Genomic DNA, 19,387 nt, shown 5'->3' on the forward strand with positions numbered 1-19,387 from the left:
TAAAAGTAGAATCCTTAATTAAGTTAGAAAAAGCAACTAACATAAAAATTTAGAATATTTTTGGTAGTGGTAATGTGTATGGAATAATTTTTCTGCCCATTTCTGCGTCGAAAGATTTGTAGCTCAAAAGAGTATCAGATTCAACATGTTCAGCCCAATAATTTTCAAGTCTCGGATTTAACGAACGCTTCCAATACTGAAATAATAAAAAGAAAGTCAATTTACAGTTGTTGAGTCAATGAACTCATATCAAATACACAAAGCTAAAGGATATTTGATATGCCGTATATTAATGCAATTTACATATCAATTAATTTGAACTCATTGTATCTCTGTCACGCATTTGCTCAGGTTCATGATCCAGTAATTATAATTAACTTTCAAATGAATCATACGTTCGCGCTTCGTGGGTCAAACATTAGGGCAACGTTGGTACCTACAATTGTTTGCAAAAATTAGGAGGACAATTTATTCAGGATCGTTGACCCGAGACCCCAAAAATGAGTAAGTCAGTTGATTGAAGCTTGCGTGTATAAATCGCTGTTTTATGGAATTGCATCATCGTAAGGTTTGCTTTGCCATCTCACCGTAAAAAACAATTTCTAATATAAAATAGATGAGTATGCATTTCGGTTTAGTAACTCTATTAAAGTTCTAAATAATTTAACAAGTCACGAGGGTTTTCTGATAAACGGACACATTCATAATAGAAAAACAGCATAAATTGTAGTATAATATTAGTAAGAGTATGTAAATTTATTTAAATTGTAACGCAGTTACATTCACACCATCAGTTTGTTATAAATAAAGTTGACACACGATAAATAATTAAAAATTACCGTTATACGGCGTAGGTATTATATAATATGGCATATTTTAATAAAAAGCAAAAGATTACTGCCACAATATTGCTGTTGCATAATACATTTTGACTAACGTAATTTATGAAACATGATTTAAATTTGAGATTCCACGAACGAGAGGACAAGTTGTTTGTTGCCAGCTATCGAAACAATTTAAATTACAAAATAAAACTCGCGGGATTATAACTGATCATTAATTGTGATCCGCAACATATACTTGTTATTAAACACATTTGTCGTTTGACTATAATGCGAATACATTGCAGTTATGTTTTATACCTAGAATTACCTTTCCCAAACCTCGATGTGCAGATCTCCCGTCGACGATTCCGGAGTTTCCTATAATCGCTGTATAGTTTTAAAATAAACGAAACTAACCTATCATACTGAATGCCATTTCACAATTAAACGGTAACACATCTTATAGATAGATAGATTATTTTAATAAGTTATAAATATGTACTTAAAAACTTATCACACACTTACAAGCCTGTTATGTTCGATCCATATAATCATTAATTTATCTGAATACTTCTTTGCACATTGGGTCGCTTTGTTTAAAATACCAAATGCGCGATGTTTCTTTCGCCTTATATAGTGATAATAGGCACTGAATAAGTAGTACCTGAAATGAACAATCATTACATATTATAGCAGGCTAATTAAGTAATACATGTTACCTAGGCAACAAAGTAGTAAAATAAATTATTATGGTGTTCGACAAGAGAGCTAAAATTAAGGAGCATAATATTATATATATGGTATACATTTTATAAATGCACAATATTAGCCCAACATAATGAAAGCTCATCGAATCCCAGAATGTGGATTAGGTAAAATGTTCATAACTTATTGATTCTGTTTTTATACCTACCTTGAACGAAAAATAGGAATGTGTTTACTAGCCACATCCAACTCGGCAAATAAATTCTTCAATAACTTCACTATGTTAATAATATTTTTTATATTTCTGTTATTTAACTGTAAAAAAAACATCGTTAATATTTAAATATGTATGTAGTATAGTATTATGTTATCTGTGATAAGAGCTTAAATTAAACGAAAATTGATTTAAAATTATATGATAACACTACTTTGAACTGAAATAATGGATAAAAACATACGAGTAACTACCTCTCTCACTAAATCGATTAAATAACCCTCTACAAGTCTTAACATAAGTGAGGTATAATATTCGTGATTTACGCTTTCAATGTGTCGGATTTGTTCAATTTTCTCATTCCACATAATGCTCTTTTCCCATAATCCCACTCTCATTGTACTGTAAAATGAGAATTTTTGAGATAAGAAAAATATGTTTTCCAAACTGAGATAGAGCTGTTTATCTTAGGTGGTACTTGAGTAGAATGCGGCTAGATTAAGGTCAAGACACGACAGGTAAGATGCTTAGGTTAGGTTAGATAGGGAGTTATGAAAAATGTTCATGCAAAAATATTCCCATTGAGAGAAAAATGCAAGACTTACTTCGTCGATTTACTTATTGTATTATAAACCTGGTACTCATTTATTATGAAAATTGTTTTATTTTGGGGTAGCAAGGACGAAGATACACAACCTCTTATGAGATTACTTTAGGAAGTATATTGCCTATGTTTACCCTATGTTTATGTTTGGTATATAGTATAAAACAAAGTCGATTTCTCTGTACTTATGTAGGGACTTACACACACACACATACATAGGGATGTATGTTTTAAATCTTTAAAATTACGCAACGGATTTTGATGAGGTTTTTTTTTTCATAGGTAGAGTGATTCAAGATAAAGGTTTATATGTATATTAACACTAGCTGCACCCGGCAAACGCTGTTCTGCCTTACTCTTATCGTTTAGTGGTATGAAAAATAGATGTTAGCCGATTCTCAGACCTACCCAATATGCTTACCAAATTTCAGAGGAATCGGTCAAGCCGTTTCGGAGGAGTATAGAGACTAACATTGTGACACGAGAATTTTATATATTAACATATATTACACTACTCCGAATTAACGCGGGCAAAAGCTAGTATTCTAATATTAGTGATACTTAGTAATTATTAATGAAGTTGTATTAAAATAACTGCAAATGTGAAATGTAAAGTATGTAAGAAGCCTCCTCACAAAAGCCACATGCAGGCGAAAAAGTTCCATGCGGCCTCCGGAGTCTTGGATCTGAGGAACATCTCGCCTTTCTCCATATAAAATGTTTCACAGGCTCTGTAAGATTCAACGCAAAATCCAGTATCCAGGTATATAGCCATCGCGTAGTAGTAGTACCAAGCTTCCGCTTAAAATATTTTATTAGATATAATAATTAATATAATAATAATAATAATAAATGCAAAGAAAAACAATAATCGGGTTGTTCAAGAACGATAATTTTCGAAAATTCAAAAGAAGAGAGATAAACATTACTAGCTAAGATTTTTTTCAATATAAATACCTACTCTTTCAACAAATGTAAATATTACCAATCTAGTGCTGCTCGAAAAAAGGCATATATTTTCTATTTAAATCATACGAAAACTGCAGATAGAAAATACCAGTCAACAATTTTCTCATAGTAAATAAAAAATATACTCATATGAATATTTAAGAAAAATTTGTATTTCCCATTTTGAGTTCTAGCAACATTATCTACCATATTCATACTAAATGTACTCTGTTTCTTCCAGTTGTTACTCACAGCTCACATCATAATGCTCGTTCAAATAAATAAACTCTTTCATTATCGACACCATTTGCTGAACGCGCAGCTCAGTGAGCAGAAGCTCAAGGATCCAGAAAATGAGCGATTCCCGCGTGCGCACGTCGGATAGACTTGTCATAATTCGCATTACGGAAAGACCAAATTCCAGACTGATTATTTTATTTCCACGTTGTACACTATAAGTCACGAATATCATATTTATTTAAATTCACAAAAAACTTTTGATATTCCTTAGATCTTTCCTTGTTCCTTGGTGAATACTTTACGGGGAAAAAGGGGGAAATACAGATTAAATTATTTACATTTTTACATGGCCCTTTATGACCATGGAAGACTTAGAACAAAATATTATTTCGATGTATAATCCACTGTACCGTACAAACAACAAGCATTAAAAAATATACGTTAGCTATCTATCCCTTTTTAATATATTAATATAATTAATTGGACTGAGATTACATACTTGTACAAAAATATATTTGTATAAAGATGTCCAACTGCATAGACTTCCATGAGGTCCACACGACCACGTTTCCGTTGACACATCTCCCGCGCTTTTGTTTCTAATCGATGACATAGTCTAAACTGTTATATAAAATATTCTATAATTATTATCCTAACAGGGAATAAATTGCTTTTGAAATTACGAGAAAAAGTATATAAATAGAGTAGTGTGCCAAAACATTTTGGCGCACTTCTTTATACAGTATACTTAATATATATAATAAGAGGTATATACATATAAGAGTCTTCAGGATTTAACTCTTCTGGTTGTATACCAGATACCTACATGTGCATCAAATAGATATAAAAGCCCTTAAGAGATTTATTTGAGTAAGTATGTATATTATAATTTATTATAAACATTTCGTAGGACGAAATAATATACCTTTTTCATTTGTCTATACACACTGATCATGTTTCCATAGCTCATGCACATAAGTCGAAAATTGGAGTCAGTTTTTAATGCATAGTTTAACGACCATTTAGCTGCTAACGATGCGTTTGACATTTCTTTACACACCTGTCCAAAAAGTATTAACATATAATTTATATGTATTTTGCTGCATTTATATCTCGTGCTGAATAGAAGTAGATAAGAAGTAAGTGTTATATCATTAATGAAAGTATTTTGAAAAGCGTTGTCGAAAAGGTATATTATAAACCTACCGTAAAAAGTTTAAATAGTCTATTGAGAGTTAGAGTAATCTTGTCGTAAAAGTCTCCCACAAGTCCGCTTTCAATAGCAATGTACATTTGGGGCGCGAAATATAAAGCCATTAATTGACTAAATGATTTCTTACAGTTTTGTAATTTGATAGAGTTTCTGAAATAATATAGAAAAAGCTTCGGCCTTAAAAATCAAAGTTTTATATCTTAAGTAGGAACCTCATTATAAATGATGGCTTTTCATTAGAAGAATATTCTTAAAAAAAGCAAGATTTTTGTACATTTGTCACACAACTGTATTTCAACCTTACATGTACCCATACTGTAAAACATATCATAATTTTTCTGTTAAATAACATCTAATATAATCCAAACCTTTTCTAGATTTTCGCAATTGCTAAACAAATGAAAACATTACAAACATTCGTTACGATACATTACAGAAATTACAAAAGCCTCACGCTGATTCAGGAAATGGGTCGCTAAAGAGTTTCATAGCTTCAAACAAATTCTCTCTGGCTTGCTTCACATCGCCGCACTCCAGAAGGCAAGCGCCTCGAAGCGAATATATTCGGGCCAATTTGGAATCGTATACCCATTTAGCGCTAGTCTCTTTTAAATTACGATTGCCCTGATGTGAGATAATTTAATTTTAATGGTTTTGGAGTCAGATGGTAAATGATTTGTCTTGTTTGTTGATTGGAATATTCAAATAATGTAGCACAGATTACTAAATAGTAATACGTAGTAGCACAGATAACATAATACTATACTAGTAGTAGTAGTTAGGAACTAGATGTTAAACAATCCCAATGTAAATGTAGCAGCATAATGTCTCGGGCTCAGCAGTATTGAAACTGATTTTTTTATTTATATATTTACGTTTAATGTACTGCACATAGGATTTGAACGTTTGAATACAGAAGTAATCAGTAAGTCATGAGTACAATTGCTGGTTGTAAAGTAGAGCGAGTTGAGTAGTCGCCCTAGCCTTTACTCACATGATATCAAAAGGCGCCAAAATGTATGGCCCAGATAACAACGTACAACTGCTAGATTGAACAAGATGCTATTAATAAGGTAGTTAGTTCATCTTGTTGGTAAGAAGCAGAAAAGCTATGAAATTCAGATTAATAACTTCTAGCAATAAATATAAAAAGGTGGTTACTCAATCAAAGGACGCCATTACAACTTTCAGCTCTTCCCTCAATACGAACTAGAATTAGCACAGATGAATAATTATGAGCCAATCCAAGAAATCATTTATCAATGAAACCTCAATGCATCTTATCATCTGCAAGACATTGGTTCATATAATAATGCCAGTACTAACTTTAAATATAGTTTCCACTTCAGACAGAAGGTGAATAGCTCGGGGAGTGTTATTGTTCAAAATGCTTAAATCTGCGTACTCCAAGTACGTATCGAATAATTTCTCATGATCTCCTTGAAACAAGAACATATTGAAATATTAAAAGAAATCCAAAGATGCTGAACATTGTTTTAGAAAATATTTAGAGTTTAATTAAAGTTTTTTATAAAATATAAGTGGATTGTATTTCGCCTATAATAACACTTGTACATACCAAATTAGATACATAGAAGTTCTCTACTGCAATAATGAAATAAATAATGACACATTTTATTATTAAATGTAACCAGGTAAACATATTATAAATATTTTTAATTATAAATATGTTTACCTAATCTATCAACAAGTCTTTCAAATCTATGAAGCTGCTTACTAGATATTAAAATACAATTATTTATTTTTCATGAAGATTATAAAAAATTGTACAATTACCCGCCCATTGACAATGGCCAATCGCTTGTGAATACGCCGCCAATAATATAGGCATACATTCACAAGAATTCAAATCAACCGATGAGAATGATGGGATTTTTGTGTCTTTCCTGTTTTGCATCGATCGACTCACACGTCTCATATCAGCTGTCGATTAGCAAATATAAATTTTAATTATTGCGTTCTCAGAAACATGAGTCTAAAAACTATAATCATCTTCTTTTGTTTTTGAGAACGTCGCTCTGAGGTAGAACAAACAACTGTCACACTCAAAAATTGTTCGAAGCAAGACTCTGCCTACATGTATGTTAGGCAGAGATTTTTATGCACGTATACACATAGTTTTTGAACATACTAGCACGAAATAAGCTATAAATTTAAATAAATAATTTATACTACACCGTTCGAAAATTTTTGACGACAATGAAATGTCGGTTAACACGTTGGCCGGCCAAATTTGACCAACATTATCTAGGCTTTTATTTTTGTCGCATTTTATAACTTACCTTCAGAAGCTGTGAGTTTGTCTGAATTTCGACGACTACATGACTGAAAAGTGCAATTAAAAATATTATGAGTGAGACGGTTGGACAGGGTTTTGTTGAATTCTTATTATTATTATTTTTTTGTATTACTGCCTATGTATTATTTTGAATAGAAAATTTTGTATACTTAGAGTAGAAAAATAAACAGCACAGTATAATTTTTATGGAACAACTTCGATAATTGAATAGGGAATAAGAAGTCAGGGTATTATTGACTTAATTACAGTAAAATGACCTCTATTTAAAAAAAACACATGTATTTTATTATAAGCAACATTTTTTTTAATAAGTGCAAAAACTTACACCAATATCGGTAATATTTTCCAGAGCCGCATAAATATTTCCCTCTGATATTTTTGTTTCAGCATTCATTGTTCGAATTTGTTCATGAGTAAGTTTTAGCTCGTCGCTCTCTTTCTTTAAACCCTTCATATAATTCCATTAAGAAAAATTATAACTATGTAATTCACAAAGTACCATACCATAATAATAAATTATAGGATATTTTTAACACTACAATTTTATAATTAGGCGTTAGTTCGACAGTAACATAATCGTATTTTTCACCGAAATCAAATCCAATAGTTTAAAATTTTCTTCAGTAAACTTAATCCTATTGACTAGAAATGTACAAAAAATATACCTAACAATGTCAGAAGTGGGATTCGAACCCACGCCCACATAGTGGACTGCGACCTGAACGCAGCGCCTTAGACCGCTCGGCCATCCTGACTTTATCTAGATTGTATAAAATTACCACTGGGTCACATACTATTGCATTTCGAAATAATTTTACTATAAGTGAGTACTACTGCAGTTAATTTAATAATATTCATATTATTCTATTCATTCAAATTCTATATAAGTAGGAGTTTTGGGGTCGATAAGGACTTTGTACAACAAATTCAGAATATGAGCAGTTAGCTATACACACTACAGATAATAAAGGTGTAGGACCTTTATTATCTGTAGTGGGTATACAGATACACTGCTATAGATACCTTCTTAATATTTTAACTGTGTAAGAAAACAAAAAAATAAAAAAAAAAAAACATAAATTATAAACCTTCCATTTGAATCAGCCGATCTATTGAGAAAATCCCACACAGCGGAAAGCGAGTTTATCTGATACTATGTAGTGATATATATGTAGAAATGAGTAAACACCATATCCTTCATACATCTATTCCTCGGGAGACATTAAAAACAACCTCACAATAACCTTACTCGTACTTACGTCATCACACCTAAGTCCAAAGAGCTGAGAAAAGCAACCAGCACCACACGTGACACATTTTCTTGTGTATCTCTCTAAATATAAGAGCGCGCGTGTATGCATTTCGCCCTATAATAAATAATTCAATATGTATTAAAAACTGAATCGTATGAGGATCAATGGGAACAAATAGACATAGAAGAATAATTATGGTTTAACAGACAATTAACTAAAAAACTCCTCTGGTCTAGAAAGATGAATTTTAGAAAGAATAGATTTTTTTTTCACTTTTGTAATATTTCGTTTAGAATGAAATAGTTCTTGAGGTAAGCGCGTTTAACGATAGAAACTCTTCGATTTTTATAATAAGATAGATTCGTACACATTTAAATAAGCGCAAACCTTCTGACATTCTGTGAGCAAGTCATACGTAGTTGTTCGGAAAAGCGTGTGCCGAAACTTCATGTATCCACAGAAAGCGTACAAAGGCAAGTCCCCACAATTGGCTGAAAACATACGTTATCCAAAAATACGTACAGTGCAATAGACTAAAAATGATTATGTACAATATTAAATTTTACTTCAACAATTATGCATTTGATTTCAAAATTATTAAACTGACGTGTAGATGTTTAATATATAATAATAACTATAAAAATATACAAATAGTAACACTAGACAAGGCTCCGCGCAGGACTTCATTTAGCCTATTTTTGTATGAATTTTTTAACCAAACCAAAGAACCTTAAAATTATTCTACACATAACATACACATGAGAAATATCTCGAGTTTATTTGCCTGAATACACTTAAAATAAGAACATACGCAGCGGTTTAATCCCCATACAGAAACAGAAAGGCAGCGAAGCATCTCTTCGTATCGGCGCCGAGTGGACCAGCACTCTCGAATAGTCACGTGTAAAGTCGCCCCCTTCACATTCTAACACCCTTATCGAAAATAATTTTGCAACGGCTGGAAACATTAATTTCCATTAAAATAAATTTAAAGCTATAATGCCACAAAACGCAGTAGTAGATAAGTAGTATAAAACTAAGTTCGATAGAGACTGCGTTCTGAAAACTATATTATGACGATACATAAGTGCTTGTATAATTAGTCTAATTAAATAAATAAATATTTGAGTTTGAGTTTAAATTTAAGTAAGTATACCTAAACAAACCATATTTTTAGGAACAGAAAACAGTTGAACTTGATAATATCGTCTTTCTAATATCTTCTCTTTTGCAGCAGTAAACAGTTATAAGCTCAAATATCTTAATAACAACCTACTTACATCATTATTTTTGTTAAATTTAATGTATGTATATGAGTATTCACATACTTTATTCGATGGCCACATGAAACATACCTTGAGCAATTTTTCTTTGAGAATCACACTGCATTAGATGAATCAGCATTCTTCTGGAAAATGTATCGCCGAGAACGGACGCACATTTCAAGAGCATCTTTTCAAATGGTGTCAATGAATCGTATGTTTTCAATATTAACACTAAAAATAATATTACATGTATTTAAATTTAACATGTTCCGCTTAAGGAGGTTTAAGTAGGTTTTTAAGCCTTATATAAGTAACCTATAAATTCTACCGTACCGATACTGAGTATTGCCGGATATACACGCTCGTAAGGAAAATTGGTCAGTGAAACGGCTGTATAATATGTAAATTTATACAAAGCGCAGATCAATAATTTTGTTTTATCTGTGCACTGTCCAAATCATCACTGCTTAAAACGCTTAAAACATCGTATGGAAACCGGCATGTCCAAGAATCAAAAGTTCGACAACACATCTGCCAACTCCCATTTGGTCAGCGTGGTGGATTATAGCCTCAACTTCCATAGGCGGCTTGACCCTACAGTGTAAAGAAATATGGGCGGATGATGGTGAAGAAGACAAGGGAACAAAATTCAATCACAAGTTGAAATCCATAGAACTTATACCAACCATCCATCTTCATGTCAACCTTCACATCTTCGAAGTTGTAATACTTGGACAAAACTGCCATTTGGATAATATCATTCTGGTGTTCATCTGATATGCTTATATCGCTCTTTTTGTAATATTTACTACCTAAAAGCTATATGAAAAATAGGCAAAAATTAAAGTCTGAAAAAAAACACGGACTATTACTAACCTATATAAGTTTTTGGGGTAATCATAGTATTAAGTAGTAACTCAATAATGTGTTAGAATCACAGTTCTAGTAGCAGCCAAACCCTTTTATGAGAAAAAATTACTATGTCTACAATTGTTTTTCCCTCAAACTTTCCAGTGTATTTCCTAAAGGTAATAAGTATTCAATTCCATTCATTTCCTTAATTCAAAATGCCAACTCAAAAAATGCTTATAGAGTCCATATAAACAACATCATACTAACAAAGCTTTCTGACGTGATGCTCTGTTTATTTTCAGACTTCTTTAATAGAGTAGAGGGTGGTATAAGTGCTCCTGTGTCTAACGCCTGCGACCTGGGTACAGTGACCATTGTTAATTGTTCCCTCTGCACTAGGCATATGAGAAAGTTCTGTATCCATCCTGGTAAACCGTCACTCGCGCTTTCAATTACTCTAAAATTATATTTAGTAGTTTACGGGCCAGCTTCACAGCTTCCGTATACGTTCTGTTTAGCTAAAAGACATTGAGTATAACGGAAAATAATGACGGAAAATTTTTCCTGATAAGGATCGCGATAATAAACTCATTGAATCACTGCACTGTCAACGATCCTTGATAATTTCACAAAGATTCAATTAAATCTGTCCGTTTGAACTGTCCGATAGTATAACAACATACAGGTGAAGCAAAAAAAAATCGTATTAAAAACTACCAATAAGAGTACCCATCTCTAACACTGAGAGATAAAGAGGTATAACTGGGAAAGAACATGATCATACATACTTATCCAATTCCGAAGGTACAGCCTGAACATCCAACAATTGACACGCTAGTGCAGACAGATAGCGTCGGTCAATGCCCGCTATATGCACTTTCACAATCATATGATTTGATAGTGAATTGCTGCTAAACGCTAAAAAAAACGTGTGAACAAGCATTGTACTATTTGTTCTTCTTACGACTGTTTTTTTCAATATAGTTAAACTTATCCGTTATATATAATATTACAAAACAATATAAATAAATATCACTTCTAAAATAATGAAGCGGATATTGAGAACACAAATTTGTATACGATATTCGACGAAACAATTGAAAAATACGTGTTTATAATATAAGGTGTTTGTAGGTATTGTTTGTACTACATGAGGATTTTACTCTTCCTACTTCCTACTAATACTATAATTGCGAAAGTTTGTAAGGATGTGTGTGTGTGTTTGTTGCTCTTTCACGCAAAAACTACTTAATTACAATGAAATTTGGTACGTAGATAAGATGAACAACTGGAATAACAAAATATAAGCAACTTTTTATCCCGACATTCCTATGTGATACGTACTTACGCAGGTAAAACCGCGGGCCGCAGCTAGTATAACTATAAATTAGAATTTAAACCTACATTATATTTTTTCTCTAATTTCGATTAGATATATGTACAACGTAGGTACAATGCCGTCAAAACCGATTATCATTCATAAATAAAATGTTACAACTTACGTGTAAGACTGTCTTCGTCAGTTAACGTTAAGAGAAGGAAAATTATTTTATTTTGGAGCATTAAGATGATTAATTTCCAGGAATCGTCATCGATACGTTGAGCCTCTCCGATAGCAATAACTCGAAACTCTTTAAAACTCTTTAATGTAAGATGAAAAACAATAAATGAAATCGTTTTATCGAAAAAATGTTTTAAAAAAACATTTATTTCCATAAAAAATCTTGAAAATCAAGTTCAAGGTACCGAATTAATTTCAAAACTAGTTAGCTAGCTCATTGTTTCACTATTTAGGTAAAAAAATAAAAAAAAACTTCTGCCCAAAAAATATTCTACAATTAGTAACTTGTGATAACAAACAGTAAATAAGTATTAAGTACTAACCGATTCAAAAATATTTTGCATAAGAACTTTCACTTGATATTCCTCTAGGATATCGCCATGGTATTCAAAATGCTCCGGAAGGGGAAAGCGGCAGTCGAATATAGTATTTACTGCATATATTTCCAACGGTGTTAGTGAAGTCATGTCAACTCTAAAATAATATTGATGGGTTTTTATGGTCTATATATCTCTATAATATCTAGAAAAAATGCAAGAAGGTTCTTAGATTCGCTGTCTCGCTCGGGACTGCGCTTCTTGTAAAATGTTCAAAATTTCGGTATAAATAATATAATTAATAAATCACATGTAAAATCCGTTTTAAAAAAAGGTCTTTAATTTCTACTTGCTATATATTTCAAATTAATTGTTTCTAGTAATTGCCATATTATGACGTCATATGTATAAATTCAAATCAATTAATGACCATAAATTTATAGTCACTCGTGTAAGTGTCTAAAATATAACAAACACGCAATTATAAAACCATTCTTACGTGTATCGAATTCTGCTTTCTCGATTTTCGCGGGAAGACTGTCCTATGCCCTTGAACAGTCTACCCATGATTAGTCTGATTACTTTAAATTGCTCCTTAAAATAAAGTTTATTAGTTAACAATGTGCATACTTAATAGTAAATACCCTTCTTGCATCACCTAGTTAGATATTTAAAAAAATATGTACGTATTTTAAACTTATCAAAAAGCATTTAAATAACATTCGAGTGTTGGAATAAAACATAATATTGGAATGCCATACTGCATGGACGTTTTCGGTACTGGTTTAAAAAAATCAACTTGATGTATGAGTATAGCACAAATTATACTTTTCTCTGTACTAATGTTTCCATCTATCGCACAATTTTTTTCATTTAAAAAGCCAATTGTAAATAAAAATGTACCTTACTATCCTTCTCCGTTAATATAATATGATCCACTTCAATATATTTTGGTGTGATGTTTATACATTCAACCATTAAACGGGTTTTGCCGGACAATCTCGAGCCCTGCACACATACATATAAGCAAAAATAGGACTTTGCGACTGCAAAAATCCTTAAAATTTTATAAAACATTTATTTGCATCTTTGATCCCCCATTTATTTTCCTCATAAGATTTAGATGAAAATGGGTCTTGATACGGAAGGAAATTAGCAGGATTGATCAGCTGTACCTTTCAAATTTTTAATAGTTTTTAAATAAACCAACTAAAAATGACAGTACGTGTTTCTACTACTACTACACCCACGTCACTAATTGAAAAGTCGTCAAACACTTCATTTTGAACGAAAAAATAGTACCTAGGTATAATATAGGTATATAGCTCAATCATAGATCAATACGGTATAACTTTTGCATTACTTTAACTACGCATTTTGTGATTGGATACTTGTTTTTTTATTATTTAAGAATACTCACAATAATTGCTACTCCAAACTTATGATCTCTATATCGTGTAAATTTCCTTGAGTATTGTTCAATCGCTGACATAAGCGTTGTTTGATAAACCTGAAGTTCTTCTTCACGCCCCAGAATTGGATGTGAATAACTTATTCTTTTAGAGCTGAGTTCGCAGAAAAAGAGTAAATGATACACATTAAAACGAAATCAAAGATTCAAACATAATCAATTGACTTAAAAAATTATTTAAAATGAACGTCTTATAAAGGAATTTTCGACAATTAATAACATGTATAAGAGAAATCGCTTTAAGGCTTTAGTCCAATTAGCAAACATGATAATAGGTAGGTATACTGTTTCAGTTGCATTATACTTAAGCATTAATTTTAAATATTAACTTTATTATCATGCTTATAAAAATTAAATTTAAACTTGCTTACCTAGTCCGATTAAATTCATAAATTGGCCCAGGATTGGAAAATCCTTTTAAAATTTTTGCTTCCATCAATTTAAAGAAATTTTGATCGAGTTTGCTCCGCAAAAACGTCTCTTTATCACATGTCACTTTATTGGGATATGCCATCATTAATCTTGCTGCCTATGTGAATATAATACAATGTTTTTTAAGCATTGAAAATTGTTTATTAGAATGATTAAAAAGAGATCATTATGTAATGATAGCTACATTTACACTAATTTTGATCAATAAATCAATATCACCAATGTTTTTTATCATTGATCTTGTCCGCTTATCTAACACCATAATGTTACAAAATGGATATCTTATTTTCTTATATATAAAATTCTCGTGTCACAATGTTAGTCTCTATACTCCTCCGAAACGGCTTGACCGATTCCTCTGAAATTTGGTAAGCATATTGGGTAGGTCTGAGAATCGGCTAACAACTATTTTTCATACCACTAATTGATAAGAGTAAGGCAAAACAGCGTTTGCCGGGTGCAGCTAGTATTATATAAATATACTACGAAACTACTGGAAAGATTTGAAAATTATTTTCACCAGCAGAAAGCTACGCTATTCCTGGGTGACAAAAGGTACATTTTATTTTGTTGTTATCCCCGGGACACAAAGCTAGATTTGAAAAGATTTTGTGCTGAGTTATGTTACCTTATTAACTGCGGAACCAATAACTGTATATTCTCGTCGTAACACATGCCCCACAACACCACAATATGTAGAACCTACAAATAGCTAAAACCTTAATTCGCCATAGTTCACTTGTTAAATATTTATGATTTTTGCACTCTACATACACGAAATTAAAACTACCACAGTAAGGTATCTATATAAAGTACCAGCTGCGCTAAGCGGTTTCACCCGCGTAAGTATCCGCGTATCCCGTAGGAATATCGGGATAAAAAGTTGCCTATATGTTATTCCAGTTGTCCAGCTGTCTACGTGCCAAATTTCATTTCAATCTGTTCAGTAGCTTTTGCGTGAAAGAGCAACAAACACACACATCCTTACAAACTTTCTCATTTATAATATTAGTAGGATAGCTTGAAGATATCTTTAATTCATCTTTCAGATGAACTTGCTTGTTAATGTCTTAAAATTTTGGAGGGGTAATAAGTCGATGGGGGTATTAGGGTAATGTTATGCTGTTATAAATTAACTAAAAACTTTGTGAAAACTATGTGTGTAGGACATTATGTGTATTTTCAGCTGTTTGTTGCGCTGAATTATTTTTATATCTTAGTATTTTCTATAGACTATAACATTTCTATTTCTTTACTATTAATATCCGAGTTTTGTTGTCGGTTTAAATACGGTGATCTCAGGCTTATTGGACCGATTTTAAAAATTTCGAATTTGTACGTGATTCCCGACTGCTATAAGTTATATATGGACCACGAGCAAAGGGTTGGACCCCTACTTTAGTTTATAAGTATTCATTAAGAAAATACCCGACGTGACTCCAATGCTGACGATTGTAATATTAACATCGTTAAGATATTCCTTCAGTTTGTTGGCGCAAAGTAAAGCGTTTTGCGCCTCGTCCTCATGCTTCAGACCTCGCAATCCGAAAACCATTAAGAACATCATGTCCTTATCGAACATCGACACTTTGTTAACTAGTCCGCCAGTTTTCGATGTAACGCTGTTTAAATGTATTATATCATTTCTTCTTAGTTACTAATTATTATTTTACAATGTTTCGTTAAGTTTAACAATCTAAACATCGAGTCAACCCTACTTAATTTAATATTAAGTTCTATTTATGGAGATATCGTAATTATTATGTGATTGATTAGCATGCGTTTTCTGCTTTGATCATAAAATGTCTTCTCAAAATAGCCAAGTGGCTTGTTTTATAATAAGGTCTTCATATGTTATCAATTACGCATCATAGCAAATAATGAGTAAGAAAATTTAATTCAATTATTTCATTCTGGTGATTTATTAATGATAAAAATGCATGGAATGTATATCTTCAAACCAAAAACAGAACGGTCAATGGTAACTAATGAATTGAAATTCTATTTAAATTTGTATTTGTTATGTTAGTATCGCCACAGATAAGATAAACTAACATAACTTAACGATAGTTAAAAATGTATCGGATTTTTCTCAGTAGAACCGAAAATGATATAATCGGTGGTAATTTTTGAAAAAATGACTATTCATAAATACATGTAAAAGTTAACATGAATAATATTTTTTTTCGGTTTGAGTTTATGTCTATTACTAACCTATTTCAATTCAAGATTCAAATACACACAGATCTCACCAACAAACAATTTTATAAGCATTATCAACGACTTCAATGAGCACGTCCTCAGTGACCGTCCGTGTAATTATGTTCAAGAAGACTACGACCACGTGCCGTATCTCTGTGAGGAAGTCCATGGGCTCGTCATTGTCCACAGCCCTTATTATCGGTGGGACCATGTATCGACGTAGCGCCGCCCACCAATCACTTCGCATCGCTGTTATGACAGCTGGTCTCACTGCGATCGAGTACTTATTTTGCAACCAGTAAAAGTATATGGTAAATTATCAAATATTGGACCGTGGTAAAAGCGCGGGACATCGTTGTAGACAGGTTAGTAGAAATGAAAGTTTGTCACGAAATAAATTGATATTCTAATGCCTCAATGTGACTAGCTACAGGACATAGTATAGTATTATGACTAATTTGTCAATGTTATTCAATAAGATGCGATATAAAGTTAATACAAAATTATTTCTATTTACCAGGTAGTAAAACTTTAGTAATTGTGTAGAAACTATTCTTACGTGAAAACTCTCTGTAGTTAATTCCGGTCAAAGAATTTCCCTCCATTTGAGGATATTCTGAATATGGTGGCTTTATTAACTCCGGATCTACAGAAACGTGCAATAATTAATTAAACATAATATCCAAGAACGATTTAAGTACATTGTAGGTATTATAAGAATGTAATATACTTTATACCTAGTCTTATAGGATGGTGTCCTTTTTAGAATTAATTAAACTCAATATTTTTATGTGCACGATATTCGGGCTCGGTTTTATAGGAAAACATTTATTCATTATTACTGTCAAGGATTTAGCATTGGTAGTTCATCTATCGTGTTAGTTGATCACTTATTAAATATAGTCTCTTCTCATTTTTAATGAAATGTTCAACGAAATTTCTTGTTTCTATATACGTTGTAACCTACCGGGATTCATACTAACGGACGAATGTAACTTTTGTACTCGTTTCCAAGTGGCCCCAACACCTAAAACCTACAAAGAAAGTAACTTATTTCAAGAAACCAAGACAAAATGCTTCAACAGTTATCTATTATAAATTCAAAATCAATTTAGTCTTGCCTTTGTATGTCTCCCATCCCCGCAAGGCTGGGTACAATACTCTGATTCGTTTACATACATCCAAGCACTTGCGGAAGTAAGGACATCTCCCGCGGTGCTCATATACTCGGCCATCTTAACGTCCCAAACAGGTTGGCCCACGATTACGTAGTGGGATTGACACTGCTCATGCCCACCGATGATTGAGAAATGGGATAGACCAGCCGAGATCGCAATTTTTACTGCAAGGATTACCACGATAATAAACAGTAGCTCCCTACCACATATTAGTTTTTTTTTAATAATCTGACACAACAAAAAAATAAACTAAGTAAGCACCATAAAATAATCACTTAATATTTTGTTAAGAGAAGTGCCGTTCTCATTAATTCTTTTTATGAACAAGTAAGTTATTAGATTTTGTTCTTTGCTAGTCCATATGATGTTACTTTTTATAACCTCTCCTTTTTTGTTGGGCACCATAGGGAATCGACCCCGGACCGCAGGCGGTATATTCAAATATCATTTATTGTATTAGAATTTGCATCAACGATATATCAAACCTTTTAAAATCACGCCAACATCAGTTATATATCGTCCGTAATTTTTTTGTATCAATAATCCGCAATCAATTGCTGTATGGACCACATCTTGCATATTCAGCTTGGGAGATTTTTTCCACATACAAAGAAATGCATCGCCAGAAAATTTCAAAACGTCCCCTTTATGAGTGAGTATTTCTTGGACCATGGCCCCGATATACAAGTTTAGTACTTGGGTTAAACGTGATGGACCACCCTGGCCAGCCTTGGTGTAAGTCTCGCAAAGATCAGTAAATCCTATACATGCACGGCTTATTAATATATTTAACGAAATAGAACTCGATAAATATGGATTATCTTAGTTGGAGTACTAGTAAAGTATTATATTATCTGTGGTTGTAGTGAGGATTGTTAGTTCTTAATTTCTAAATTTAATGTAGACAAAAAAAAATTACGTAATCACCACTAAAATCAGAAACTGAATTTTAAAGAATTGTTTGTGAGCAATAAGAGAAAATAAATTATGAAACTCTTATTTATGATAACTTGTGTTTAACATTAATAATAAGTCTTAAAAATATTAAGACTTTAATTCATTAAAGAATATTTCATTTCATGTAAGTAGTAGAAAACCCTATTTAGTAAAATAAAGCAGATTTTCATGTTTGGCACACTTGCTATTTTAATTACTGTCTAAAGAGTTGTGCAGAATTGCAGAACACCAATATTTTCTCAACATAATATATTAAATATACCTACGTACCTATAATAACATACGTATATATAATAATAAATCAATAAAAAATCTACACACAATATTATGATTTGACAGAACTCTCATAAATAGGTTCTCTTTAGTTTATGATTCCAATTAAAATTTTGCTTACTGCCCAGTGCCCAGACCGCTAATTTAAAGAAAGCTTAAATACAATACTTCAACATTGCTGGCACAAATACCATATTTTAGTATTTATTATTTACTCATAAAGTCAATAAGGTATATGAAGACAGATTATATTATCTATAGTAATTTATAAAATTGGACGTACAGTCGGTACATACAATAAGAAAATATTTTTAAAATTTTTTTCCGTCTGTCTTTTTGTTCTGGTTTGTCTCTGGAAATGCTGGAACGATTTTGACAGAACTTTCAGTCTTCCCTGGCTAACAGCCGATGGATATGGAATAAGGCTTAGGCTACTTTTTATTGAAATTTTCACAGAAACAAAATTATACCTAACAAGGAAACACTAAATCATACGTATGTATTATAGTTACCAGAAACATCTATAAACATAAGGGCCGTTTCGTAACATCGGACTGT

The 19,387-nt window shown here is 32.0% G+C and overlaps 1 protein-coding gene and 1 non-coding gene across 2 annotated transcripts in view; both read right to left on the bottom strand.

The window, feature by feature from the left end:
- Nucleotides 1–16: 16 nt before the first annotated feature.
- LOC119831908 (adenylate cyclase type 10-like) overlaps nt 17–19,387 on the bottom strand; it is a 20,548-nt gene continuing 1,177 nt past the window's right edge. The window contains exons 2-35 of the mRNA XM_038355478.1: nt 18,085–18,360; nt 17,543–17,763; nt 17,389–17,455; nt 16,939–17,067; nt 16,472–16,691; nt 15,648–15,841; nt 14,848–14,921; nt 14,159–14,316; nt 13,737–13,872; nt 13,220–13,324; nt 12,816–12,907; nt 12,323–12,473; nt 11,967–12,079; nt 11,227–11,394; nt 10,706–10,895; nt 10,273–10,405; nt 9,677–9,817; nt 9,133–9,279; nt 8,709–8,812; nt 8,328–8,435; nt 7,394–7,516; nt 7,052–7,094; nt 6,546–6,692; nt 6,075–6,187; nt 5,203–5,372; nt 4,742–4,898; nt 4,461–4,595; nt 4,035–4,156; nt 3,548–3,747; nt 2,983–3,148; nt 1,998–2,145; nt 1,738–1,844; nt 1,350–1,488; nt 17–196 (exon numbers count right to left, since the gene is read on the bottom strand). Of these exons, the coding sequence (XP_038211406.1) occupies nt 50–196; nt 1,350–1,488; nt 1,738–1,844; nt 1,998–2,145; nt 2,983–3,148; nt 3,548–3,747; nt 4,035–4,156; nt 4,461–4,595; nt 4,742–4,898; nt 5,203–5,372; nt 6,075–6,187; nt 6,546–6,692; nt 7,052–7,094; nt 7,394–7,516; nt 8,328–8,435; nt 8,709–8,812; nt 9,133–9,279; nt 9,677–9,817; nt 10,273–10,405; nt 10,706–10,895; nt 11,227–11,394; nt 11,967–12,079; nt 12,323–12,473; nt 12,816–12,907; nt 13,220–13,324; nt 13,737–13,872; nt 14,159–14,316; nt 14,848–14,921; nt 15,648–15,841; nt 16,472–16,691; nt 16,939–17,067; nt 17,389–17,455; nt 17,543–17,763; nt 18,085–18,360 (4,844 nt within the window). The 3' untranslated portion in view covers nt 17–49. The remainder of the gene's footprint in view (nt 197–1,349; nt 1,489–1,737; nt 1,845–1,997; nt 2,146–2,982; nt 3,149–3,547; nt 3,748–4,034; nt 4,157–4,460; nt 4,596–4,741; nt 4,899–5,202; nt 5,373–6,074; nt 6,188–6,545; nt 6,693–7,051; nt 7,095–7,393; nt 7,517–8,327; nt 8,436–8,708; nt 8,813–9,132; nt 9,280–9,676; nt 9,818–10,272; nt 10,406–10,705; nt 10,896–11,226; nt 11,395–11,966; nt 12,080–12,322; nt 12,474–12,815; nt 12,908–13,219; nt 13,325–13,736; nt 13,873–14,158; nt 14,317–14,847; nt 14,922–15,647; nt 15,842–16,471; nt 16,692–16,938; nt 17,068–17,388; nt 17,456–17,542; nt 17,764–18,084; nt 18,361–19,387) is intronic.
- On the bottom strand, nt 7,741–7,823 carry Trnal-cag. Its single transcript has one exon. It is a non-coding gene; the product is annotated as a tRNA-Leu (tRNA).

The sequence above is a fragment of the Zerene cesonia genome, chromosome 14 (assembly GCF_012273895.1).
Source record: "Zerene cesonia ecotype Mississippi chromosome 14, Zerene_cesonia_1.1, whole genome shotgun sequence".
NCBI lineage: Eukaryota > Metazoa > Arthropoda > Insecta > Lepidoptera > Pieridae > Zerene > Zerene cesonia.